At 40.2% G+C, this 27,392-nt stretch overlaps 2 protein-coding genes across 7 annotated transcripts; both read right to left on the bottom strand.

The window, feature by feature from the left end:
- Window positions 1–527: 527 nt before the first annotated feature.
- LOC114157627 (high affinity immunoglobulin gamma Fc receptor I-like) lies at window positions 528–26,282 on the bottom strand. Of its 6 annotated transcripts, XM_028038745.1 has the most exons (11): window positions 25,565–26,040; window positions 25,231–25,266; window positions 24,780–25,058; window positions 24,455–24,700; window positions 24,185–24,364; window positions 23,920–23,988; window positions 20,945–21,031; window positions 19,126–19,165; window positions 1,254–1,327; window positions 934–1,118; window positions 528–826 (listed from the first exon to the last, which is right to left on the bottom strand). In XM_028038745.1, the coding sequence occupies exons 1-9, from the start codon at window positions 25,593–25,595 to the stop codon at window positions 1,312–1,314; spliced, it is 984 nt and encodes a 327-aa protein (XP_027894546.1). In that variant the 5' UTR covers window positions 25,596–26,040; the 3' UTR covers window positions 528–826; window positions 934–1,118; window positions 1,254–1,311. The 6 variants fall into 6 exon arrangements, with proteins under 6 accessions (XP_027894546.1, XP_027894549.1, XP_027894544.1 ...); XM_028038748.1 differs by lacking the exon at window positions 20,945–21,031 and having other exon boundaries at window positions 25,565–26,042; XM_028038743.1 differs by lacking the exon at window positions 1,254–1,327 and having other exon boundaries at window positions 934–1,253; window positions 25,565–26,041.
- LOC114157652 (uncharacterized) lies at window positions 8,195–10,566 on the bottom strand. Its single transcript, XM_028038794.1, has 3 exons — window positions 10,338–10,566; window positions 9,144–9,482; window positions 8,195–9,080 (listed from the first exon to the last, which is right to left on the bottom strand). Exons 1-3 carry the CDS (start codon window positions 10,426–10,428, stop codon window positions 8,896–8,898), a joined length of 615 nt encoding a protein of 204 aa, XP_027894595.1. The 5' UTR covers window positions 10,429–10,566; the 3' UTR covers window positions 8,195–8,895.
- Window positions 26,283–27,392: the final 1,110 nt, after the last annotated feature.

Here is a 27,392-nt window from a genome sequence, read left to right as displayed (position 1 = left end):
TATTATAAATATCATAAATATTATAAATATTGTAAATATCATAGATATTATAAATATCATAAATATTATAAAAATTATAAATATCATAAATATTATAAATAATATAAATATCATAAATATCATAAATATTATAAATATCATAAATATTATAAATAGCATAGATATTATAATTATCATAGATATTATAATTATCATAAATATTATAAATATCATAAATATCATAAATATTATAAATATCATAAATATTATAAATATCATAAATATTATAAATATAATAAAAATTATAAATATCATAAATATTATAAATAATATAAATATCATAAATATCATAAATATTATAAATATCATAAATATTATAAATAGCATAGATATTATAATTATCATAGATATTATAATTATCATAAATATTATAAATATCATAAATATTATAAATATTGTAAATATCATAAATATTATAAATATTGTAAATATCATAAATATTATAAATATCATAAATATTATAAATATCATAAATATTATAAATATCATAAATATAAATATTCTGATCTTCATTCTGCAGAGAAACACTGAGACTGACTCCGTTTGACCTTTGACCTCTGGTCTGAGTGGAGCTCTGGACGGTTTGGGATCTGTTAGCTGATCTGGTTTCCATATTTATGTTCACAGTAAAACAGTCAAAGTAACTTCATGTTCAGCTGCAGGTTCAGTTGTAATGAAAACTCAGTTCAGTCCGATTGGACCCAGAGAGCAAACAACAGAATCAGAACGAGTCCGGCTGCAGGGAGAGGTCTGACGGATCCATCATTCCTGCTTCCATCCTGGGTCCCTGCAGGACAGAACCAGGAATTAGTCTGATCCAACTGAAGATCGTCATCATCTGATCTGAGATCCAGAACCAGGAAGGTGCTGGTTCTGATCCAGTGTGACCCTCACCTGGAGGAGGCGCAGTAGAAACCTGCAGGTTGACGATGTTGATGAGTTTGAACTCGACACTCGTACGTCCCGCTGTCCTCAGTCTTCATGTTGCCCAGAACCAAAGACACGTCTCCATCCTTCATCTGCCAGTCCAGGAGACTCACTCGGTTCTGATAGGGTGCATGCCGGACCACTGACTGTTCCTGACCGGGTCGGACAAACAGAACATCTGAGTCCAGATCAGTTCGGCTCCATATCACAGCCTCTGATGGAGACATCAGCAGCTGGACAGGGCAGAGAGACTCTGTCTCCAGAACCAGCTGAGAGGTTCTACTGACCTGACGGAGCAGAGAGGTCAAAGGTGAGACCAGGCCTTCTGACATTACAATGACCATCTTAGATCCTGTGTAACCTGGAACAGGAAGTGCTTTTATTTTGATATTTTCAGCAGAAAGAGTCCATTAGTGCTAATGTTGGACTTCATTAATATTTAAACTGTTATTGGGTCGAACTGGTTACTGGACCCAGTTGGCTGCAGGTTTTATATGACATGTTGTGTCTATTTTCTGCTCTGGGGTTAAAATGTTCCTTTCTGATGAAGCTCACAGTCAGACAGGTTTAGCTCTGTGCTGCTCTAACTGCTGCAGCACAAAATGGCTTCTTCTCCTCACCGCTACTTTCTCCTACTACTCTCCAGTTACACATTATCTACTGTTATTGCTGACATTAATGTCCAGCTCTGTCCTGAATGTTTCTGGCAGTTTTTCTAGCCTTGACCAGAACCAGCCGTATCGTCTCACTCTGAGCTGTTTCCAGTGACGCTGTCTTCCTGTTTAGCTAAAGTCGTAGCGCTGCATCAAACCGGCTCACTGATGACATCATTAGAAAAAATCTGAAAATTAAAATTTATGAGCCAAAACTTAAAGTTTTTAAGAATTTTGAATGAGAAAAAATAATGGATTCTATGTTTTTGTTTATTATTTTTTATTTTGAATTAGAATCCAATAAGAAAAAAAACTTCAAAATCTGAAATAAAAGCTAATGATCAGTTTGCTAGTTTTATCACTTAGCAGGCGGTTGGAGCGCCGAGGCGGTCCACCGTTTATATTAAAACATGTTTGGTTGACAGGAAAGGTATAAATATTATAAGTTATGTCTGCGACAGACTGGCGACCTGCCAGCTGATATGAACTGTGTAGCTGGAGGCAGTTTAGTTAACTCATCCTGTCTCTAATATTTTACAGGCCTGTCTGATATGATTATGATTCTCTCAGAGGCTGAACAGTTTATAAATTATCTTTCTACATTTATGACCTTTTCTATTTCAGACACAGACTCTGGATAACATTCAGAAAATCTCACCAGAACAGCAAACACCAATCTGACAGAGACGATGAAGAGTAACGCATCATTTCTTCCAGCCATCGTTGCTTCACGTTTTTCTAGTGAATCTCTAAAGTTATGGATATTTTCAAACAGAGCTCAGAGCTAAACTGTGTCAGATAAAACTGACGTTCAGCCTTAAACTAGAAACAAAAAATGTCCTCAAAGCAGCACGTGCTTCAGCTGTTAGCTAAATGCAGGCTAACCTGTGTTTAGCGGAAGTGAAGTCAGGAACGTCTCTGATCTGATTCAGGCTGTTTTTCTCTCACACTTTTTCTGACAGTTTCTGATGAACTGTCACTTCAAAATCATCTCTGGGTTTTTTCTTTTCCTTTAGCCTGAAGCCGTTTGGTTTTTTCTTTTCCTTTGGCCTGAAGCCGTTTGGGTTTTTTCTTTTCCTTTAGCCTGAAGCCGTTTGGGTTTTTTCTTTTCCTTTAGCCTGAAGCCGTTTGGGTTTATGATGAAGTGTGTGAGAGGTGATAATAAATCCCAGGCAGGTTACAGCAGCTGTTAGCCTGAATATACAGATCTCATCATGTCTGTTCAGGTCCAGCTGTTTCTGGAAGTTATGTCTGTAATTTTATTGCTTTTATTGACAATAGAGGCAGTTTATTTATTTTCCAGTCAAACTGAGGAAAACATAAAGGCACGCCACACTTTTAAGATTTTATTTTACAAAAACATAAACTTATTTTACTTTGACTTTTTCACATAAAATTTTAATGAAAACAATTAAATTTGTGTTTGTAACCAGAGCAAAGTGATGAGAATCTTCCTCCTCTTCGCCCACCTTTTATCAAAAAGGAAGTAGGAAGCTGATGCTAAACTTTACATGTGTGACGTCATGAATAAAGGCGTGGCCAAATAAAGCCGTGTAGAGAAATGGTGTAACTTGTAGAAATTCATTTTAATTTGATTCTGTCTGGAAAACCTTAAAAACACGAGGAGGCTGAAGTTTCTGCCAGAAACAGAAACGATAAAAACTGGTTGAACTGGTTAAGAAACGTGTTTCCACAGGATGGAGAGATTTTATTAACACCACAGAACAACACAGAGCTGTAAAATAATCCTGGATTGGAAACATTGCTACATGATACTAAATAAAACAATATAAACATAATAACTGAAATGTATTAAATTTAAGTATAAACTGAATTAAATCCTTCAGATTGATAACTTATTGCAATAAAATCAATAAAATAAATCTGGTATTCATTCCTCATCAGAACTGTTCAGTTCTAACCTGAACCGGTTCGGGTCAAAGGTCAAGTTTAGTTCTTCAGGAAGGACGTCCCTCCCCATGTTCACTGCTCCTACAGAGGCTGTTTTACAGAGAAATACTTCATTAACATGAACTTTATGATTATGAATTACATACAAACTAAATAAAAAATAACCTGAGTTAATACAGCAAGCAGTTTTATTTATTGGGAAAAGTTACAGGCTGTGTGTGAAAAGTAAATGTTTCCTAAACCCAGTAACTGTTTGTTCCTCTGCGGCGGCGGCGGCGGCCATGTTTATGAGTCTGTGTCACTGTGGAGGAGTTTCTGCTTCAGACACATTAAAGGGTTTAAAGGTCATTTCACTGCATCTCAGTTTAGTTTAGGTCCAGACTTGGACTAGACCATTATGAAAGTTTCTCAGAGGTACAGAAGGTCATGAAGATGTTTTTCTGTATTAGACGGGCCTTCATGTTCTTTTGGGTCAGCAGTGGTTCTGGTACTGAAACTCATTTTCCTTCTTCACATAGAGAGAATGAAATACTTTGTGTTGGAATAACAAGAATAAAACACAGCAGCAACTGTGGAATAATGTGGCTGAATATGAAAACTCACTGTACTGCCTCCTCAGTGTGTGTGTGTGTGTGTGCGTGTGTGTGTGCGTGTGTGTGTGTGTGTGTGTGTGTGTGTGATTATGGCTGTACGTGTTTGAAGCCCCAGCACAATGTTAATATTTAATAAAAATCCTCATCCTGTTTTATTATATAAGATTAAAAAAACTTTCATTTTCAATGAAACATTTTTCATATAAGACAAAAATATTATGTAAAAGATGAGATTAACAAACTATGTCTCCTACAGCGACATTTATGTAAAACTAATTGTCTAATATCTAAAATAAATTTGCTTTGTCTTTTGCATTTTGACAGAAGTCACTGAAGCAAAACTGATTATGTTTAGAGGTAGAAAACATATTTTACATGTCAAAGCATCAGAAATGTTCTCAGCTTTAATTTAAGATATACATTATAGAAATATTATTAGAAATAAGGATGTTACTAACATTTATGTGACAGATTCATTCACAATGGATGTAAAACTGTGGAAATCTCTGCTTTAAATGACAGCATCACAGTCAACTGGTTAGTTCTTTGTAAATATTAATTTTACTTTGAGGTTATTGTTTTAGGATCAAACTAGTTTAAAATGCATCATAATTCTCCTCCAATAAGATAAATGTCATGTTGTTCAGTCTTGGCTGAAGAATATCTTTAATTTGAGTATTTCTGTGGGGTTAGATGCAGTTTACCTCAGTCCCATCAATTAAACAGTCAACAATGTCAATAAAATGCTGGAGCACAATACTGTTGTCATGACGACGCCCCCTTCACATTTCCGCCTGAACTGGCTCTGTCACCCACAAATAAAGTTGTGTTAAATGTTTCTTTAACTTTTCCTTCTTTAAAAACTGCATTGTTCAGTTTAAAGCTCTTATAAACGTGAGCTACACTCGTCACGGACAACATTAATTTAAACCCATTCTTTGATAACAACGTAAACATCTTGGATAAGACGAGGTTCTGTTCAACGCCTGGTGTGACAGCAGTGATACTGCAGGACAGTCATCACCTCACAGCTCAGACTAACATCTGCTTCTCCTCTGCAGATGATGATTTCCAGCCACAGACAGACTGGAGGACCAGCGATGGAAACCAGCTCAAGTCTGTTCCACTGATTGGTGTTTAGTGTCGTTATGCTTCATCTTTAGCCCTTTCTAATACTGCTGTCCAGATACTGGTAACGCTGTCTGACCCATAAAAGTCATAATATGGTTTTGGGTGACACTTTAATTGAAGGGGTGTGCATAAGACTCACATGACACTGTCATAAACATGGACTCTTCATGAATGTTTACATGAATGTTGTCATTAAGTGTAATTCGCTGAATAATGACATTAATGGTTCATTAACACCAGCCCTGTTTATTCCGCTTTAATCAAACTCTAATCTGTTTTTCTAGAAAATCCAGTTTGCTTGAGGAGGTGGGAATGTGCAATTCAAACTCTGGACTAAAAAAGTGACTCTGATCCGTCTGAAAACCTCCGTCTCTGTTCAGCTGAAGTGAACTAAAACGGACCGAATGCAGTGAATGCAGGCGGATCGGAGGCCGTTCCAAAAGCAGGAAGCTAACTACAGGTCAGGACCTTCTGGTCGATATGTTACTCTCTGCTCTGCGGGTTAATGGACACACTGTCGGTTTCTGCATGTAGAGTAAAACTGACACAGAGAGCGAGGAAAAGCAGAACATAAATGGTCTAAAGTTGTTTACCAGTTGATTTTCTCTTTGCTGCTGCTGTCATTTTTAAAGCTTCAATAAGGGACAAAACTGAACTAACTGCCTTGTTATTTGTAGAACGTGGTGATATTCATATCACCAAATAGGATAAAATATTTTATGTAGCATAGGAGCCAGGGTCGGTTCAATTTTAACAAGCTAATTTTAATAGTGGCAATTATGTAATATTAGATTATTGACCCATAAGAGCAATCTGCTTAGTCCTCTTGCATCTTGACAGAAACCAAACTGTTTATAGATCTATATCAAGGAAGAAAATATATTTTAAATACCAAATCATCAACAATTTTCTCAGCTTTAATTTAAGCCATATTTTTAGAAATTGGGTAAGAAATAAAGGCGCTGTGATGATTTTGTGACAGATTCCTGCAGCCTGGTTCTGTCAGGCTGACCTGGTTCAGCCTGGTCAGTATTACTCACTGGTAATAATGACCAGTGAGTAATAATGACCAGACTCACTGGTAATAATGGTGCGGCGGTGCTAGCGTTAGCGGCTAACAGGTGATGTCCTAAACTAGTCTTCATGTGGCCAAAGATGGCAACACAAACACCATGTCACATCAGCCAAGTTGCTCAATAAAACACACACAGAGTAACTGTGACTAATTTAATAGATTATGATTTGCTAGATTAAAATTGGAGGGAACAATCTGTTTTATGATACATTTAAGATTAAGGGCTGGTGTTGCATTAATAGAGTTTGAGACATTTAGTTAATATTAACTTACAGAAAACTAGAATTAGCATAATTTACTGAAAGTTCACTTCACCAAAAAAGATAAATATAGTCAGAGTTTTCTTCTAAAAGAAAATCTAAATTTAATAAGAAGAATGCCTCATATATGGTGATGTACTTCTGCTTCCTTTTACACTGGAGATCAGTTGCCTCGTGTATGAAGCGCCATGCGACAGAAAATGTGCGGCGCCATAATTTACGCACAAGTTGGCATGTATAAAAATTTACGGAGCCCTCCAGGGGACATGGGAACATTTTTTATTTTGCATTCCCTCACAATAATCTACTGATCAGTTATGGGTCTTAATTAAATACTATAAGCCTTTCTTACTTTCTGCTTTAATATAAGGTTCTGTGAGGTTTTTACATAAATCTTAATATCTCCTTATGAAATATCTGAAGTTTTATATATTTTTTCTTTAGTATAAAAAGGCACAACAAACCTGTGATATAAACAGAAACTTTCTGTAAGTAGGAAAGAAATAAAAAATATATCCAAACTATTTGGACTATTTCTGAGTTATTATTGCTGGTAATAAATCATCTGACAGTTTTGATTGTGTCTCTGTTGTTTTCTAGTCTGAATGGTTTAAAGAGCTGCTTTCAGTTCCATCTTAGCCTTAACAAACATAAACATGCAGTAAAAAATAAATCGATTTTCAATCAGTGTTTTGCACCAAAGACTTAATAAGTTTCTGTTTATATCACAGGTTTGTTGTGCCTTTCTATCCTAAAGAAAAAGATATAAAACTTCAGATATTTCACAAGGAGATATTAAGATTCATGAAAAAACCTTACATAACCTTTTATTAAAGCAGAAAGTAAGAAAGACTTACAGTATTTAATTATGTCACATAACTGATCAGTAGATTATTGCGAGGGAACGCAAAAGAAAAAAAAATCATCATCATCACCTGACATGATGATGAAGCGTCTGCTGCACGTCTTCCAGCTCACTGACAAACACAGAGACGTTTGTCCTGCTGGCTGGAGGCCTGAGAGACACAATCACACCGACGTGGAGAAGAAGAAGAAGAAGAAGAGCAAAGCAGGAAATCCCAAGATCTTCTGTCAGCAGATTGTTCTTGTTTCTGGATTGGAGGTTCCCTGTGAAAGACTACAGATCTGATCCACTAGAACAAACTGATCTGCTTCCTCTTCAGGTTTTATCCTTCTCTGTTCAGGCTGCAGTTGATGGAAAACCTCTTAGTTTCACTCAAACTAGTTTAGTTTTACTCCTTTTTTGTTTTTCAGAATGTGATATTTTTCCTTTGCTGTCATTTGCTACCATCTCTATTAAAACTGTAGAGAAAATAAAAAGTTAAGATTCTTTATGAGAAACTGAGAATGTTTCCAGCTGCAGTACCAGAGTCAGCCAGCAGGGCGCACACCATGACTCTCCAATAGTTTCTGTTTGTTTCTGAGCTTTTTATTATAATCTGGCTGATTGTGGAAGAATTAAACACATTAAATAAAATAAAGATAATACTTTGTTTATTTTATACAAACACTGTAACAAATAAATAAACAGAGACAAACATTTTGCAGTAAAAAGAGATAAACACTAAAAAAAAAACTCTCTACACATAAACACACATTTATAAATAATCAAATATAAACTTTAATGTTGTCATCTTGACATTATGGATCCACTGGTCACCAGTAACTGAACCTGAACCAGTGGAGATGAGCTGATGGATTTATGATGCTGCTTTGGCTCTGCTGCGCCACCTACTGGTCAAAACGCTGTACAACAGGCAGCGGCTCTGACACCAGAGGATTTAATAGCAGCTAATTAATAAACAGCATTTATTTATTTCTACTTTTAAAAAAGAAACTTTGCTTCAGTCCTGGGTTTCCTCCATCTGTCTGTCTGTCTGTCCATCATTGTAGTAAAAACACAAACCATCAGAACCAGACTGGACCCAGAACTTCAGCTCTACAGTCACAGTTAGAACCCAAACATCTGCTGGACATGAATTCAGTCGACAGGTTCAGCCTGCGTTACCATGGAAACCCTGACCTGAAACATCACCTAATGCCCCCAATGTTCAGCCTGCGTTACCATGGAAACCCTGACACCAAACCTCTCAACACGGATCACAGCTTTCCTCAATGTTGAGCATTTTTTCTTTAAAGCTCCTGGTTCTGATGTGTCCATCAGAACCAGGAGCTGTTCACGTTAAACTCTGAGATGAAGACAGCAGGACGTTCTTCAGTATTGATCGATGTTTCCCTGTTTCTGATCAGATCAGATCGAACCTCCACCTGAAGCTGCTGCTTGATCAGCAGGAAGCTGGGAGGTACTTCCTCCTCAGACATGATGGTTTCCTGTAGATCACCAGTCCAACAGCAGCGATGATGATGATGATGATGATGACGAGGATGAGGATCCAACCTGAGACAGACGGCGCTGGTCCACCATGTCCGTCTTCTGTCCCTCCATCGTCTCTGCTTTCTCCTCCAGTTCCTGCAGAACAGAACCAGGTGAAGTTCTGAGCTGCTGGGGACTTTCTGGGTTTTTAAATCTCACCTGGCGGAACCACGAGCAGAACCACGCTGCTGATTGGTCGGATCTGTGACTCTCCTCTCTGGACGACTCGACACTCGTACGACCCGCCGTCATCAGCCGTCACGTTCCTCAGAACCAAAGACACGTCTCCGTCCTTCATGTGCCGGTCCTGCAGGTCCACTCGGTTCCTGAAGGACGGGTTCTGGTTTTCTGGGTCAAACTGCTCGTCTCTGAACTTCAGAACGTAATCTGAGCCCAGATCGGTTCTGACCCACTTCACTACGATGACGGTCGATCTGCCTGCAGCTCTGCAGGGCAGAACGATGTTCTGACCGGGTTCTGCTGTCACGTTCTGCTGACCTGCAGGACAGGGAGCAGCACAGAGGTCAGAGGTCAAGTAGAGTCCAAGGAAGCAGGAAACTGAGTTTAGTTTCTGCTGTTCATGGCCAAACATGATGATTAATTTACTTCTATAAATCATTTCATTTCTGATTATTTACAGTCAGATTCTTTCCTGCATGTTTTTTATTTAAAACATTAATTATTTTATCATTTAGTGGATAATTTATCTGGTTCTATAGAAGCTGGTCCTCAGTTTCCCTTGTGTTCATTTCCAACATTACTGTCAAGAGGAGCAGCAAAAGCAAAGGAGGAGGATTAGCAGAGCTGCTAATAGCTGCTGGTTTCATCCAGGATGTGGAAAATCATCTCTGGATGTTGATCTGTTAGCTTGTCTGACATTCTGTCTTCAGTCAGAGGCTCACAGCACTGACTGCTATTGGAGCTCCGTCCTGCTCACAGCGTCACCATGGAGACCCCCAGAGTGACGTCAGCAGGAAGTTTACCTGGTGTCTGATTGGTTTATAAAAACTAAAATCATTCATGACAGAAAGGTTTGAATATGAACTTTGACCCTGAATGTGAAACTTTTCGCTGTTCTTGCATCAGTAACAGTTTTTCTCTTTTCCTCAGTGACGTCACCAGAAACATTTTGAGTTCAATCAGTTCTTCAGGAGGTGATTTCAGGTTTTCTGCACTAAATGTTGATTCTACGTTAATAGATGTGTTATTACACTCACTCTGTAGTTTTCCAGCAGGAGGCTGAAGCCTGCAGACAAAATGTCTGACGCAACTCACCGGATGGATTACCGTGAAGGCAGATTTTCCGTTTTTATAAAAATATCAGACAGAAATATGAATAAATGTTCTCCTTACCGTGGAGGAAAGAGATTTGTCCAAAAGCCGAGAGGAAGACAGCAAAGAAAAACTGAACACGTTTCCACAGGAAAAATGATTTCAGATCCATTTTCTGACAGGAGAGCAGAAAGTTTGTATCTTGTTGCAGCGAATGAAAAGTGATCAGATAATAAATCAGGCAGAAACAGAAACCAGCCCGTTGTTCCGTCTGAACTCAGGATCCAGAGATATTTAAAACGGTTCGTCCTTCAGTCAGCTGATCATCAGCTGATGCTTCTGGGCTCTGATTGGTCAAACCCCCACATGTCCACACCGGGACACGCCCACTGCTGATGCAAGGATTTTCATTCCCACTGCAATAAACCTGAAGGATCGCAGGTTTTTGTATCAGGACGTGACGACACAGGTTGTTTCTGCGTGCAGTTTGCTCTCTGAGCATGCGCGGGAACTCTAGTTTTTTCTCTCAGTTCAAACTTGACTCTTTAATTCCAGTTCACCTTCAAACTTCTTATTTCCAAACTTTAGCCGCGACAGGATGCAGATATCAAAAACCTGGACTTTCCATCAATCAGAAGATATGACGTCATAATTGTCACGTGAGCTTTCCCGCTCTGTAACTCCTGAATGTTGATCCGATTTGAACAGTTTCTAAAGTAAAGATAAAAATCTTTCCAACGCTAAATATTTCTGTCATCACTGCAGGACAGAAAGATGATCAGCAACATGATGATATGAATCACATGAAGATTCATTTCTGATCCAGAAGATGAAGGAATCCTGTTGCTGTTGCATGTATTTAACTTCCAGCAGGGGGCGCTGTGAGAATAACACCTGCTTCTCCAGGCTCTATGTCAGGGGTCTCAAACTCCAGTCCTCAAGGGCCAGTGACCTGCAACCTTTAGATGAGCCTCTGCTGAAGCACCTGAACAGAATAATGAGGTCATTAAGGTTCTGGAGAACCGATCCACACCAGGAGGAGGTCATTAAGGTTCTGGAGAACCGGTCCACACCAGGAGGAGGTCATTAAGGTTCTGATCCACACCAGGAGGAGGAAATGAAGGTTCTGGAGAACCGATCTACACCAGGAGGAGGAAATGAAGGTTCTGGAGAACCGATCTACACCAGGAGGAGGAAATTAAGGTTCTGGAGAACCGGTCCACACCAGGAGGAGGAAATTAAGGTTCTGGAGAACCGGTCCACACCAGGAGGAGGAAATTAAGGTTCTGGAGAACCGGTCCACACCAGGAGGAGGAAATTAAGGTTCTGGAGAACCGGTCCACACCAGGAGGAGGAAATGAAGGTTCTGGAGAACCGATCCACACCAGGAGGAGGTCATTAAGGTTCTGGAGAACCGGTCCACACCAGGAGGAGGAAATGAAGGTTCTGGAGAACCGATCTACACCAGGAGGAGGAAATTAAAGTTCTGGAGAACCGATCCACACCAGGAGGAGGTCATTAAGGTTCTGGAGAACCGGTCCACACCAGGAGGAGGAAATTAAGGTTCTGGAGAACCGATCCACACCAGGAGGAGGAAATTAAGGTTCTGGAGAACCGATCTACACCAGGAGGAGGAAATTAAAGTTCTGGAGAACCGATCCACACCAGGAGGAGGAAATTAAGGTTCTGGAGAACCGGTCCACACCAGGAGGAGGAAATGAAGCCGTTTCATTCCAGCGTTTTGTACCTGTGGCTCATCTAAAACCTGCAGGACAGCGACTGGAGGCCTGGAGTTTGAGACCTGAGCTCTATGGTCACATCTCAGCATGAGTTGCTTGTTTGGTCAGCAGGGGTCAGAGGTCAGCTAACTACAGTAAATATTGTTTCTATCTGGCTGTTTGTTTAATTAGTGAATTTAGAAACGGCTGATTGGAGTCTCCTGCTGCTGCTGGGTGGCAGTAACTTCACCTGTCCAGGTGATTACAGCCTCAGACCAGGTGAACACTGAGTTCATTACGTTTAGATAAAGAACAGAAATCAATGATCAGCTGATCCTGGAGGATCTGCTGATCCTGGAGAGATTCATCCAGGTCTGGTAGGTGAAGCTGATCCTTCCTCTGCTCTTTACCTCTCTGCTAAACCACCTTATTAAACCACCTGATGTTTTTCATTTAGTTTTTGTTTCTTTAGTTTGGATTATTGTCTTTGGTTTAGTTTGGGGTTTCAGTCACAGTGACCTCATTAGTTTAATCAGAGCCTGGATTTTAATGTGGATCAGAGGTCAGGTTGACCTCAACCTCAGTCATTTGATGAATTGCAGTGATTTTGTGTTTGTCTTGAATACTCTGCCATTTCCTGTGTCCAGCTGGAGGAGGTGGAGGGTCAGCAGGGGGTCTGGTTGGTGTTTTCTTCACCTTGGGGTGATTTATTTGTCTTGGTTTAGGACCCAGTTCTTCCTGTTCGGATCGCCCCATCGTCCTGCTGGTGGCCTCAGTGCTGCTCCTTTTCCAACGGGTTTCTGTTTTTATAGAGTCTCGTTGATGTAGGAACCGTTCTGCTGCCACACACACTTCACTGGGTGGGTGTAGTTCCCAAGGTGTTGACCTTTTTTAAAGGGCAGAGCATCAAATGAACCTTTTTCATATCTTTCTGTTGCCACATGAATATGAAGAACTTCAGGTTTCAGGTCTTGTAGAAAAGTTTATTCTTGCAGCAAATAAGACTTGGCTAAACGTTAAAGCAGTTTTATTCATAAAGCTCCATTCATACTAAAAGCAGCTCAAAGTGCTGAACAATAAAAACAAACCATCACATGGAAAAACACAGAACTGTATGGAAAACGCACAAACTGAGCAGAAATGATTCAATTAAATGATTAAATTCAGGAAATGGAGACAGAAAGATGGTTTGATGAGCTGCTCTGAAATCCAGCAACATTTTCTGCAGTTTGATCCACAAACTGGCCTTAATACTGGGAAGAAACCATCAGTGTGTTCTGACTCTGGGAGCGGCTAGTAGGACTTTTATTACTTTTAATCACATCAACTTTTTTTGGAAATGGAAATTTCTGTAACAAATTGCAACATTCATGAATGTCCAGCTTCTCATTTCCTCAGAGAGAAGAATCTGTCGTTTCTCTTACTGGTGGTAAAATGTGATGTCAGTGAAATAAAACGATTCTGTCGCTGCTTGTTGCTGTTCTCTCTCACTCTGAAAACATCGAACTTCATTTGATGACAACATGAAAATGAAGAACCGGGAGAGTTAAACCCAGAAAGACGACAAGAGTCAGAATCAGAATCAACTTGATCAATGTTCTTTTTATTGATACAACCTCAATTAATGAACCTTACAAGTTTAACTGTCGTGTTAAGATGTGTGTGTGTGTGTTTCTTTTTTTTCTTTGAGAAATTACAAAAGTGTAAAAATGGAAACATTTTGCCCCAAAAAGCTTTTTCCTTTTATTGAGCAGGTTTTTTTTCTCCATAATTTCATAATTCTCCCGTCTATAAAACTTGGCCAGATAGGAATCAGTTTAAAACAACGAGGAACCAGAAACCTGTTCTTCTTCTGGATATCTATAAATCAAAAAACTTCTTATCTGCAGATGATATTATATTCAAATATGTTACATGTTAATTTTTAGCCAGTAAAAACAAAACATGGATGAATGGACGGCTTCCTGCTGTGAGTTATATAATTTATCTCCACATCCATAATGTCCTATATTAGTATAAAATATCCAGTTAATATTGTTGTAGATCAGAAGAAAGCTGCTCTTGGTTTAACAGTTAACCTGAAACACCAAAACAGGACAAAATGTAAAAAAAAAAATTAAAACCAGTTTGTAATTATTCTTCTACTATAATATAATAACATTAATTAAAGATAACTGCACTATAATAATGGTCAATTCAACAGGAAAAGGTGTTTCACTGATGACTCAGTAAATTATAATTATTATAGTAAAATGATCTGAAAGGTGAAAAACAAAAAGACAGAAACAATGTTGATGTGAAGTGGATCTGTCCTGTAATACTCCAGCATAACCAGTAGAGGGCAGCAGACTGGAATATGACAGTAACTCAAAGAGAATCAGAGATCTTTATTCTCTCTCCAGGCAGAATGAAGAAACGTTGGCGAACCTGTCGTGAACCTGCAGCAGCTCGGATCCACTCTGATGATGTTTGCAGTGGAGAACCTCAAGGCAGGGCCGGCCCAAGGCAAAGCAAACTAAGCAGCCGCTTAGGGCCCTAGGGCCACCAAGGGGCCCCCTCAGTGGAGCTGATTTTTTCTTCTTTTAGTAACAATTTCTATGTCAAAAACTCACATTTTCATTATGAAGTGATTTGTTTTAACAATAATATATATTTTTATTTATTTATTTTTTGTTCATAGAAATTTTAAAAATGGGGCCCTGTCAATTACAAAATTAATTACATTGTGTGATAATGTATGTAGAAATGATTATTTTATGGACAAAAAGAAAAATAATAAATTGGTCCTGGGCCCCCTGGTGGCCGCGGTAGGTACCGCACTCTTCCCTGGTACCATTAGCTGCCAGTCAGAACATCCAAAGGTCCAAAGCTCCGGTCAGAAGTTCAGTTAGCAAAACTATGTTTCAAAAAAGGAGAAAAGAAAGAGGAAGAATAAAACAAGCCAAGACAAATGTTTGTTTTAATGAGCCTTGGTAATGTTTTTAAAAAAGATTAGTAAAGCTGCTAACAGAACATTAGCTTGATAGCGACCTGGACCGGTCCAGTTCAGCAGTAAACATTTATGCTAGAGTTTAAACTTTAAATGTGTTGATTCTCATGGTGGCTCTGGATGTTTCTGAGCTATTTTGGCTTCAAACCGTTTTTAATAAGAATAATTAAAACTTGTCAATGTTTGACATTGTTAGCTAAATGTTTTTCCGTCAGGCTACAAGCTGCTACATGATGAGCTGCTCTATGTTGTTTGCTGCTGAGCAAAATCATTTAGTGGCTAAAAACATTATTTTTACATCAACTTCTAAGTTATGAGAAACTTCTGTTAAAATCATTTGAAAGCTCAGAATCAGTCCAGTACCGGTACCGGTCCACATTCTCAGGGGAGAAAGACTCACCTGGTATAAATTACATTTTTAACTATTGGAGTAACGCTTAAGAGAAATTAATTTAATCAAAATATGTCATGAATATGTGTGTATATGTTCTATCTTAACCCGTTTAATCCCAGATTATTTCCTGTAAAATAAATTCATGCATTCCAATCCTTGGTCCTATAATAAACACATGATATTCATGAATTATATCATTTTATGTTGGTTATGTTAGTGAAAAGGTTTTATACTCGGCAACAATTGTTGCTGGTGGGAAACTGTACAGTCTGAATGACACAAATCTGACCTATTAATAAAATAAAACATAAAAAATCATGACCTGCATAACCTATTATAGCAAAGAATGGTTACAAGAATGTTCAGAAATATTTTAGATGTATAAAGATTCAATGCCACAGCCTGCAGATGTCATTGTCTCAATGTGCCGAGTGACCTTTGACCTCATTTGGTCGTTTCATCAATGAGACAAAATCAGGTAAAAATGTCAGTATGAACAAATCTGCATCCAGGAGGAAATTGTCCCAGTTCCACCAGAACAAGAACCAAGAACTCCACCTTGGTTCTGTACTGAACTGGTTTCAGACGTGGCTTCATCTGGTACCAGTCATTCAGTGGACAGGAAACACTTTGTGGAAAGGATCGCCTTCTGGGAAGGTGTGTGTGTGTGTGTGTGTGTGTGTGTGTGGTTGATTTCAACTGTGGGAACGACAGTGATGAAGGAAACATCTTCAGGTTCCTTCAGGTCTAGAAGATCTAAAACATCTGATAGTTTTAAACTGTGTGGGAAAAACAAGGAATATAGAAAAAACTGGAGCTGATCTTAGTGGATAAACCAATGGACAACAGCATAGCGCTGTCTGTGTGAAAGCATAGCGCTGTCTGTGTGTTAGCATAGCGCTGTCTGTGTGTTAGCATAGCGCTGTTTGTGTGTTAGCATAGCGCTGTCTGTGTGAAAGCATAGCGCTGTCTGTGTGTTAGCATAGCGCTGTCTGTGTGTTAGCATAGCGCTGTCTGTGTGTTAGCGTAGCGCTGTCTGTGTGAAAGCATAGCGCTGTCTGTGTGTTAGCATAGCGCTGTCTGTGTGTTAGCATAGCGCTGTCTCTGTGTTAGCATAGTGCTGTCTGTGTGAAAGCATAGCGCTATCTGTGTGTTAGCATAGCGCTGTCTGTGTGAAAGCATAGCGCTATCTGTGTGTTAGCATAGCGCTGTCTGTGTGAAAGCATAGCGCTGTCTGTGTGTTAGCATAGCGCTGTCTGTGTGTTAGCATAGCGCTGTCTGTGTGAAAGCATAGCGCTATCTGTGTGTTAGCATAGCGCTGTCTGTGTGAAAGCATAGCGCTGTCTGTGTGTTAGCATAGCGCTGTCTGTGAGTTAGCATAGCGCTGTCTGTGTGTTAGCATAGCGCTGTCTGTGTGTTAGCATAGCTCTGTCTGTGTGTTAGCATAGCGGTAACAATTGTTGCCATGCTCACATTCACTCTTATTATTAAAAATGGAAGAAGAGACAGAGGCCCAATCTGAAGGCATTAAAACAGGAAGTAAAATTTCTTTGGTGTATATATTTTTATAACAACTGAATTTAAAAGTTACTTTATGTTAGAGAAATTGTATATATCATTAACAAACATTTGCTATTTTATACTTCATATTACTTTTATTGTCTCCATTACCATAAACATTAATGATGTTGTTGGGTTTGAGTTGCTTTAATTCTGTTTCTGAGTATATTTCAAGAAGGCCACTGAAAGGAGAAGTGACCTTCTTCTCCTTTCAGTGGCCACTGCGGTTCTGGCCGGTTGCAACAGATAAACACTCGGCTGGAACTTCCTGTCCTCCTCCTTAGATGCAAGGCTGATGTGAAGAAGTGTGAAGTGAAAATGGTACAACTTGTTCTAATCAAACTGCTGCTCAGCAGAAGGACATCCTGACCTTTTGTGTTTATAATAAGATCGTTTATAGCGACATCCTGACCTTTCATGTGAGATAGGTTATAACGTAGTGGTGCTGATTAGCCATACTGTTTATGAAACCATAAACCACGCTGCAGCTGCATATGTTTTGTTTTTTCCCTTTTTGCTCCTTCAGAGCTGCAACATGCATGTAATAGAGACGTCTTACATTACAAAGAGAAGGCCCAACAGGACGTACTTCAGAGAGGGTAGAGATTGTAACTGAAACACGTCTCTGTCCGTTCTCCTCACGAGTAAAAAGAATCTAACTCTCTCTTGTCTTTCCTGTGTTTGTATTTTGATGTTCCAGGTGATTTAAACCTGACACTTTATTGTTCTATTAAATGGTGCTATGTGTCTGGAAAATACATAACACTGCCCTTTTTTAACCAAAACCTAATTCACATTTTACTTCTAAACCTAAACTTTAAAACAAAACAAGGAGGTTCATCGTGTCAGAGCAAGTTTGGTTAACATGAGGTCCAGCAGTATTTAGAAAGGAGAATTAGGCCACAGATGGTACTGAAGAGGAAACTAAAACACACACACACACCCACACACACACACACACACACACCCACTCACACCCACACACACACACCTAGGGAGAATTTAGAGAGGCCAGTTAACCTGACAGTCGTGTTTCTGGACTGTGGGAGGAAACCAGAGAACTGGAGAGAACCCAGCATGCACAGGGAGAACATGCAGACTCCATGCAGAAAGACCCTGGGAATCGAACCCAGAACCTTTTGCTGCAAGGCAACAGCTCTACCATCTGCACCACTGGAAACTAAAACACACACCCACACACACACTTTTGCGCAAAGTCAATGGGGACTTTCCATTGACTTTCATTAATTTCTACAGCCTAACCCTTACGTTTACCCTAACCATTACATACCTAACCCTAACCAAAACTCAATTCATTCCTTAGTCCTAAATCTGACCCCTGACCCAAAAACAGCGTTTCCCTGTCACCAGGCTTCGGTCCCCACAAGGAGCAGTGGGTCCCCATGTGTCTGTCATGAAACGGTGTGTTGAGAGTGGTGAGGCAAACGCTGTAGACCCAGGTTGGATGATTGATGGTTGTTTTAATGATAAAGAAACGTGGAAAACTGTCCAAAACAAGTCCAATAACACAGGCAGCACGACTGAGCGGAAGCCGGGGCTCAACGCCGGTAGCAACTGTTTTACGGCTGGACACATGAAGGACTGAACGCACATTAGACAATTGCAAGACAAGGACCCGACGAGGAACAAGGAACACAGGTGGAGTTAAATACACAGGGGGTAATCACAGAACGAGACACACCTGGGAACAATCAAGGGGAGGACAGGACAACGAAGAGACTCAAGGACACAGAAAACTCTAAATAAATACACAGAAAAACACGGAACATGACAGTGTCAGGAAAATTGTCCCCACGAGGTATTAGAAACAAACACACACACACGCCTCCTAACCCCCACAGACACTCACACACTCTGGTTGTTTTCTGAAAGTTTCCACTGAGGCCTTTTTCACTCTGTGGTTTATTGGTTGTTTGTACAGATCAGAGATGAGCAAACAGGAAAACATTTCTAATCTATCGGCTCTGAAGCCACAGAAACCAGAACGATCAACGACGTAGAAACAGCCGAGACCAAATGAAAACTTTAATAGTTCACTGCAGAACGAACTGTGTGAAAGAAACATTTGATTAAACATCCAGACAGAAACGATGTTAAAGTCAGATGATGTTGGGCCAAAGCAATAAAACAACTAAATGTGAAATAAAGAGGTGAAGCTGGAGGTCAGAGGTCAGACTGGTGGACTACCTCAGTGAAGAGTAGATGATGTCTGTATCTGGTCGAACATCTGGAAGAAAATAAACTCTGGTTAAAATAAAACTAAAAACAGATTTATGAAAACTTTAAAATCATTTATCAAATGTACATGGAAAAATTAATTGTTCCTCTTATTAAAACACAATTGAACTGTTAGTAACTATATTCTGAAGATTCAGTTTAACCAGCCATGTCTCCATCTTAGTCCTGCCTGACCTGTAAAATCAAAAGATCATTTAAAAATAACCTGTTTGATGACATGAAGCCGACCAAATGATCTCAAATATCCAGTTATAATATTTATTTCCACTGAACAAGGAAGAGCAGAATAAAGTCAGTGACATCAGCCTGGAAGGATGAAAACCCATTTGTAAGGCCAGAACCGTTCTTCACATGGAACCACAGGGACCAGTGGAGAACCTTCCCAGAGAGACGAGAAGTCCAGAACAACCAGCACTGAGAGAGAGAGAGATACAGCTCTGGCCTCAGAAAGCCCATCAGCGACTCCACACTCAGCTCCACACTCAGCCTCCCCCCCAGCAGGCCCAGTGCATCCTGCCCTGGAACCACATGGAGACAAGATGCCCTGTGTGACACCACCCTACCCCACCTTACAAACACAACAGAACAGACCCCACCAAACTACAGAACGAGTTTCCCGACCCAAGACCAGGATGGCACCCAGGGCAGACGGCCCCCACATCGCCTCTGCTACCGTACAACACGCTGCCAGTGCACCAAACCAACCAAAACGTCAGTGGCCCCACATCCAGAAAGGGCTGGAGCCCCTTCAGTACACACTGCAACCAGCAGCACCAACATGCAGGCAACCAGAGCAGGGCATGCAGAGCCCGGCCCAACCACCGGCCCAACACCAGCAACCCGACTCAACCCATCCATGAAACACACACAGCACACTGCATTGATGAGCGTCCCACCAAGATGACTAGCAACCTCCTCCGCCTCAGTAAAGCCATCAACAGAGAACAGGAGTCTGGAAACCCCCAGGTCTTCCTCTTCCTGCTCTGATATGGTGTTGATGTGAGTTGTTATAAGTAGCAACTAAAACAGAGATGGGCAAGTTGATCATATTATCTGCATCCATTGATGAGAGCTTCTTCTGTCCTCATGTTCAGGCTTCAGAGCTAACTAGACTCTGAGTTTAGTTACCAAGTTCAGATCTGCTGTTTGAAACCAGAAACCCAGAGGATCACAGAGCTGGTTCGGTTCTACTGAGTTTGTTCATCAATCAGAGCCTTGATGTCCTCAGTGCTTTCTGGCCAAAGCCTTCCTATGACCAGCTAGGCTAACTTAGCAACGGTTAGCAAAACTCAACTACTATAAAACTGAAACCATGAGTGAAAGGTCTGCTCCAAAGAATCATTCAGGAAGGTGTGCAATGTTTGATTCAGTAGGGGGCGCTATACTGTGTTAGTAACACATGAAGATTATCAATATGGTTGAATTTAGAGCATTAGCTGCCATTAAATATCATGTTGGTGCAGCAATCTAGTGTTAGTGGAAGTAAAAGCTAATGTTTTAGTTAGCAATGCCCAACATTGGACTAAGGGAACCTCAGTGGGGTCAGAGGTCACTAGATCACGTCAAGATCTTTTCTGGAACAGCAAAGTCTCAAGAACCTCTGAGGTAGCATTTTACCTCTGAGCATTAATGTTTACTGAATGTTAATATTTCATAATTAGAAAACTGTAGAATCCAAATATTAATATAAAGTTTAGACATATTTCTCATTATCTTGTAAATCCAAACTTTATAGATTATTTCAGACATTAATCAGCAGCAGTTCTACCTCTGGTTCTGTTGGTTCTGATGTTGATTTCTCCATAACTGATCCCGTCTGTTCTCACGTCTGAGTAGATGGCAGATGAAGGACTCTCTGTAAATATATAAATATGACATGAGGTCAATATACTGCAGCGCTGCTGTCAGATAAATGCTTTAATATCATTCATGCAGACATTAACTCTTTGTTTTGTCTGTTATGAACTTAAATAACTGTAAAACTAGCAGGTGGGAAACACTGAGACCACACAGTCTCACAGCTAAATCAATCCAAGTCGACACGTTGCACCACAGATCAAAGAGACGCTCTGTAAACTTCGACTCAGTGACATGCAGGTCTGCAGACCACCCTGCAGAAACCACCAACACCTCCAGAGGAAACGCAGGGCAGCTTTCACACGCAGAGACACCATTAACTGGAACAAAGGGTGAAGCACAAACACACCGAGAGCGTTACAGATCCTCTGATTATCAATAACTCTATTCATATACTGCCTGCATCTTACTGGGGTAAATGATGATAGACATAAAAGTTATTTGAAGAAGGCAGATAAATGTGTTTTCTCTCATTTTAACAGTTAAACTGAGCTGCTGTTTGAAAGATAAGCAGCATAAGATTATTAAAATCTACATCTACAGGTACAATCAGACTATTTTTACTCCTCCAGGCCTGTAGGTGGCGCTAAACATGGAGTAAGGGACAGGCAGTCAGTCCTTCATCAAGCTGATCTGCATGACCAGAACAAAGTTTCATCTGAACAAATCAACTGTTTGCTGAATATGAGGACAAAATAAACTTCAGTTCAGACGGAGTGAAGAGAGTGGCAGTAATCAGGTAGAGTGAAGCACGGTGGTGGCAGAGTCATGATGAGTGTTGTTGGCTGTGAACTAGTTCACTGAGGGAACCATGAAGCAGAGAATGATGTTCAGAAACTGAACCACATGACAGTGTGGTCCAGCAACCCTGCTGAACAACAACAGTTTTGTTGCTATTCAACATAACAAGCATAAACATCTCAGTGATGATCGATGCTAACGATGATCGATGATAGATGCTAACGATGATCGATGATAGATGCTAACGATGATAGATGCTAATGATGATCGATGCTAACGATGATCGATCCTAACGATGATCGATGCTAACGATGATCGATGCTAACGATGATCGCTGCTAACGATGATCGATGCTAACGATGATCGATGCTAACGATGATAGATGCTAACGATGATCGATGATAGATGCTAACGATGATCGATGCTAACGATAATCGATGCTAACGATGATCGATGCTAACGATGATCGATGCTAACGATGATCGATGCTAACGATGATCGATGCTAACGGCTCTGAGGGAAACTGAACTGGTGAAGCTCCTCTTCACATCTAAACTCCATCAATCATCTGCAGCCTTTCATTTCTCACACAGAAGGTGGAGAAATGAAACGTCTCCATCATCCACCAGCTCATGATGTCACCATGGAGGAGATTCTAGACAACCAGCCAAACTCCATCAACTCTGAGTCCAACAGAGAAGAAGCAGCTTTAATGGAGGAAACACAAGATATTGATCGATATCGGTTCATGTTTAAGGTTAGTGATGGTCCGGTCGACCCGGTTCTACTGGACCCAGAACTCCATCATCTGCTCCACCTCCAGCTGCTGTGGTTCTGAGTCAAACCAACCTGTTCCCCTCCTGGCCTGTGGGGGCGCTGCACCAAGAACCACTGAAGGAAACGACACAACGTCTTTCTTCATGTAATGTAAAAACAATAGAGTGGCATGCAGGTGGAGGATTTCTCTTTAGTCTTTGGCTAAAACCCATGAGCCTTTTCTCCAGCTATCGCTAGGCTAGCATGTTAGTTTGGATTGTATTTACCCAGAATGCCCTGCGTTATAGTCCACTTCCTTCTTCTGGAGCGGTCTCCGGTCCGCTTGGTGTTCATATACTCACTTCAACTGAACGCAGAGCGAGGTTTTAGACGGTTTTAGAGTTTGATTTATTTGTAGATTACTTGTTCACACCTGACCAAAAGAACTGGAGGACGGATTAAAGCAGACTGAACAGAACCGGAGGGAACGGACTCAGAACTACTGAGGGAGATGGAGTCCTGGAGGAACTGATGCTGAAAGATGAACAGGATTTATTTCTCATTGTAGCCAAAATGACTGACCTAGATACTCTGATGTATCTGGAACAGGTTGGTACGTTTCCCCCTCCAGACAATGAACCAACCTGCCACCATGTTTGACTGATAATTGATAAATAACTGAGATGAAATCCAATTCAGGAAATTAAACTAATTATATAAACACAGCACAACTTTTATCTTTTAAATAAATGTAACAAAAATAAAATCATTCCATGCATTAATAAAACTGTTTAGCTTCTGGTTGAGCTTCTTTTATTAAATATTCATACGTTTCTGTGTAGTTTCAAAAGATATTTAAGTTCTTCCTCCTGTTTTTGGGTCCTGATGGGGCCCAGCTCATAATGTTCAGGTTTTGTTTGACAGGAAACGTTTCGATCAGAAACAGGAAGCTGGACGACCACAGAGCTGCTAGTCTGTTCAGCAGAACAACCACAGACTGCAGGCAGAGACGGTCCAACATAGCAGGCTGGTTCTGGTCCTACTGACAGTCACCACAGCAACAGATCACCTGATTCATTCCTACTGACGGTCACCATGGCAACAGATCACCTGATTCATTCCTACTGACAGTCACCATGGCAACAGATCACCTGATTCATTCCTACTGACAGTCACCATGGCAATGGATCACCTGATTCATTCCTACTGACAGTCACCATGGCAACGGATCACCTGATTCATTCAGGGTCTGCAGATCTACCAGCAAACTGACTGAATAAAACAGCAACATGGAGGAAGTTATAAGATCAGGATTAATAAGGATCAACATGAAGACGAATGTTTCATTTGGATGTTTTCAAACATCATCATCATCATCATCATCCTCACCTTTGGGTCTCTGCTGATGTAGCTGAGTTATCTGGATGTCGCTGTATGTGACGTCGTCTCCGTTATCAGCTGGAAGAAACAGAGATTACCCACAATTCACTGCTTCAGGAGGCAGTTCAGTTTTATGAGGAAATAGTTTTGTGCTGAAATATCTGATTTCATTTTATTTATTAAAAACACATTTTAAAAAATCAGTAGTGCAGGTTAAACATTCACACCACTATAGAGAAACCTGCTTTTATAAATCAAGATGTTTGTATTTCACCTTTTGTTTTGTGACGACGTCTCTTCACCAGTAGAACCAGTAACACCAGAACCAGCAGGAAAATCACAACAATCACACATGATAGAGAAATGTAGAGACCAGACTGGGAGGAAGGTGGAGAGGATGATGATGATGGAGGTGATGGAGTAGGTGGAGGACAAGAAGTGGTTGTTGGTTTTTCTAAAATAGAATAATTTGTTAAATAATTGCCAAACAATTTATTTTGAAAACCAAAGTTTAACAATATTTTCAGGCCTCCTGACCTCTGACCTTTGACAGAGATCCTCCTGGATGGAGACTCTCCATGACCTTTGACATTACATTTATAGAGGCCTTCATCAGAGCTGGAAACATGGAGGAGGGTCATGTGACCTGATGATCCATCACCAATGAAGGAGCCATCTTTATAGAAAGCAGCTGGGAGGTTGTGGGTTGGATTCCTTGCTCTGCAGCTCAGAGTGACGTCATCTCCCTCCATCACAGGGAGGACAGGACTCTGCAGGATCACTGATCCACCTCAACACAGAGACAAACTACAGCATTTCATCCATTTCCACACAGCTTCAGCAACACTAACTCCACAGTCTGATCTTACCAGAGACAGAGAGCTGGATGCTGCTGCTGCTGCTGGAGGATCCAGACATGGACTCACACCAGTACAGACCAGTTTCATGTTTGTAGAAGCTGCTGATGTTGCAGGTAGAACCATTTAATTTCCCCCATCCATCTCCACATCGCTTCCTGGTCTCTAAGGTCGTGTTTCTCCTCACAGTCCATCCATCAGATCTGTTTTCATCCTCACAGATCAGAGTCACTGATTCTCCTCTAAAGAACTGAGATCTGCTGGGATTCACAGTCAGACGAACTGGGAGGACTGGAAATAAACATATTGATTCAGAATTAAAACATTTCTTTGCCAAAGTATTAAAATGTCTCCATGAACAGCAAATGTATTTCTTCTGCTTTCTAATCTTTCTCTAAGGAAACCCTCAGCAGACTTTATCATTTCCTACTTGGAGATAATAATAAGTATAAACTTTACTAACCTCGGTTTATTCTGCAGCCCAACAGGAAACTCAGACCTACAGAAAACAGACATTAAACTGGTTTTATTCCACGTTCAGAGCTGTGACATAGAACTGATATCTGTGATCTAGAAGCAGACCTTCATCTATCAAACATTCCAGCTTTAATCATTTTCTAATCTCTTCAGGTCTTTAGTTCACATATTAGGATTATTTTTAATCTTGTAATTCAAAGTAAATTGTAAACCTGCTGATCTCAGTTCAGTCTAACTTGTTTCTCCTTCATCCTACACCATCATCATCATCATCAATAATCAGACAGTATCAATACTTAAATCAGCAGATATGAACTTACAGAGCAGCAGACTCTGCTGTGTTTCCTTCATGGTTTCTCTCCTTCGTTTGACGTTTTTCGTGTCTGACTGGAGACTCAGAGTAAAGAGAGACCGCCCTCTTCCTTAACGCAGCTCTGCTGCTCTCTCTCTTCATGATGCATTGCTGATAGTTATTGGTCTATCATCAGTCGCCATGGCAACAGATCACCTGTTCCAATCAAAGTGATCATAATTGTCTTGTTCACAAAAATCCCAAACAAATTCAATTAAATATATTCCATATTAAACTCCTGAGGCCTGAACAGTGGTGCAGATGGTAGAGCTGTTGCCTTGCAGCAAGAAGGTTCTGAGTTCGATTCCCAGGGTCTTTCTGCATGGAGTCTGCATGTTCTCCCTGTGCATGCTGGGTTCTCTCCGGTTCTCTGGTTTCCTCCCAGACCAGAAACATGTTAAGTAAATTGGTCTCTCTAAATTCTCCCTAGGTGTGTGGATGTGTGTTGTGACGGTGCGGTGAGAGGTTGGAGAAGGAGTTAGCAATGGTGGTTAGCCACTCTAACCCAAAACAGCAGGACGCACTGTTGAAGTTTTCCACACTGTCACTTTATTTTCACTTCGTCCATGTAAAGCCAGGTCTCCACGGTACTAACATTACAGTCTCATACATGAGAAAAGAAACGATAATTCACCGCTCTGCACCTCATCATCACCGATGATCTCCTCTACACCACATGGAAGACCAGTTCTTACTCTGTACAATAGTACAACAAAATAAAAAGGGAATAGGCGCCCCCTTGTGGTGATACCTACTCATGTCTAGGAACCAAGCAGTATAATGACTGTTACAGTGTGTGTGTTTTAGTTTCCACTTCAGTACCATCTGTGGCCTAATTCTTCTTTCTAAATACTGCTGGACCTCATGTTAACCAAACTTACTCTGACACAGTGAACCTCCTTGTTTTGGTTTAAAGTTTAGGTTTAGAAGTAAAATGTGAATTAGGTTTTGGTTAAAAAAACAAAGTGTTTTGTATTTTCCAGGCACATAGCACCATTTAATAGAACAATAAACTAACTGTTAAATTCAGTTGTTATAAAAATACTACATACACCAAAGAAATTTTACTTCCTGATGCTAACACACAGATAGCGCTATGCTAACACACAGACAGAGCTATGCTAACACACAGACAGCGCTATGCTAACTCACAGACAGCGATATGCTAACACGCAGATTTGTTCATACTAACATTTTTACCTGATTTTGTCTCATTGATGAAACGACCAAATGAGGTCAAAGGTCACTCGGCACATTGAGACAATGACATCTGCAGGCTGTGGCATTGAATCTTTATACATCTAAAATATTTCTGAACATTCTTGTAACCATTCTTTGCTATAATAGGTTATGCAGGTCATGATTTTTTATGTTTTATTTTATTAATAGGTCAGATTTGTGTCATTCAGACTGTACAGTTTCCCACCAGCAACAATTGTTGCCGAGTATAAAACCTTTTCACTAACATAACCAACATAAAATGATATAATTCATGAATATCATGTGTTTATTATAGGACCAAGGATTGAAATGCATGAATTTATTTTACAGGAAATAATCTGGGATTGAACGGGTTAAGATGGAATATATACACACATATTCATGACATTCTTTGATTAAATTAATTTCTCTTAAGTGTTACTCCAATAGTTAAAAATGTGAGTTATACCAGGTGAGTCTTTCTCCCCTGAGAATGTGTCATAAGTTGCGGTGTAGATGGTGAGGCAAAACGCCAGGAGACCCAGGTAAGAGAGATATGGTAGATTAACGATGAATAATGCTCCAAAAACAGTCCA

The sequence above is a fragment of the Xiphophorus couchianus genome, chromosome 14, assembly GCF_001444195.1.
Source record: "Xiphophorus couchianus chromosome 14, X_couchianus-1.0, whole genome shotgun sequence".
In the NCBI taxonomy this organism is placed as follows: Eukaryota; Metazoa; Chordata; class Actinopteri; order Cyprinodontiformes; family Poeciliidae; genus Xiphophorus; species Xiphophorus couchianus.
The sequence above is the reverse complement of the archived record's forward strand: the minus strand, read 5'-3'. Positions and strand labels throughout refer to the sequence as shown.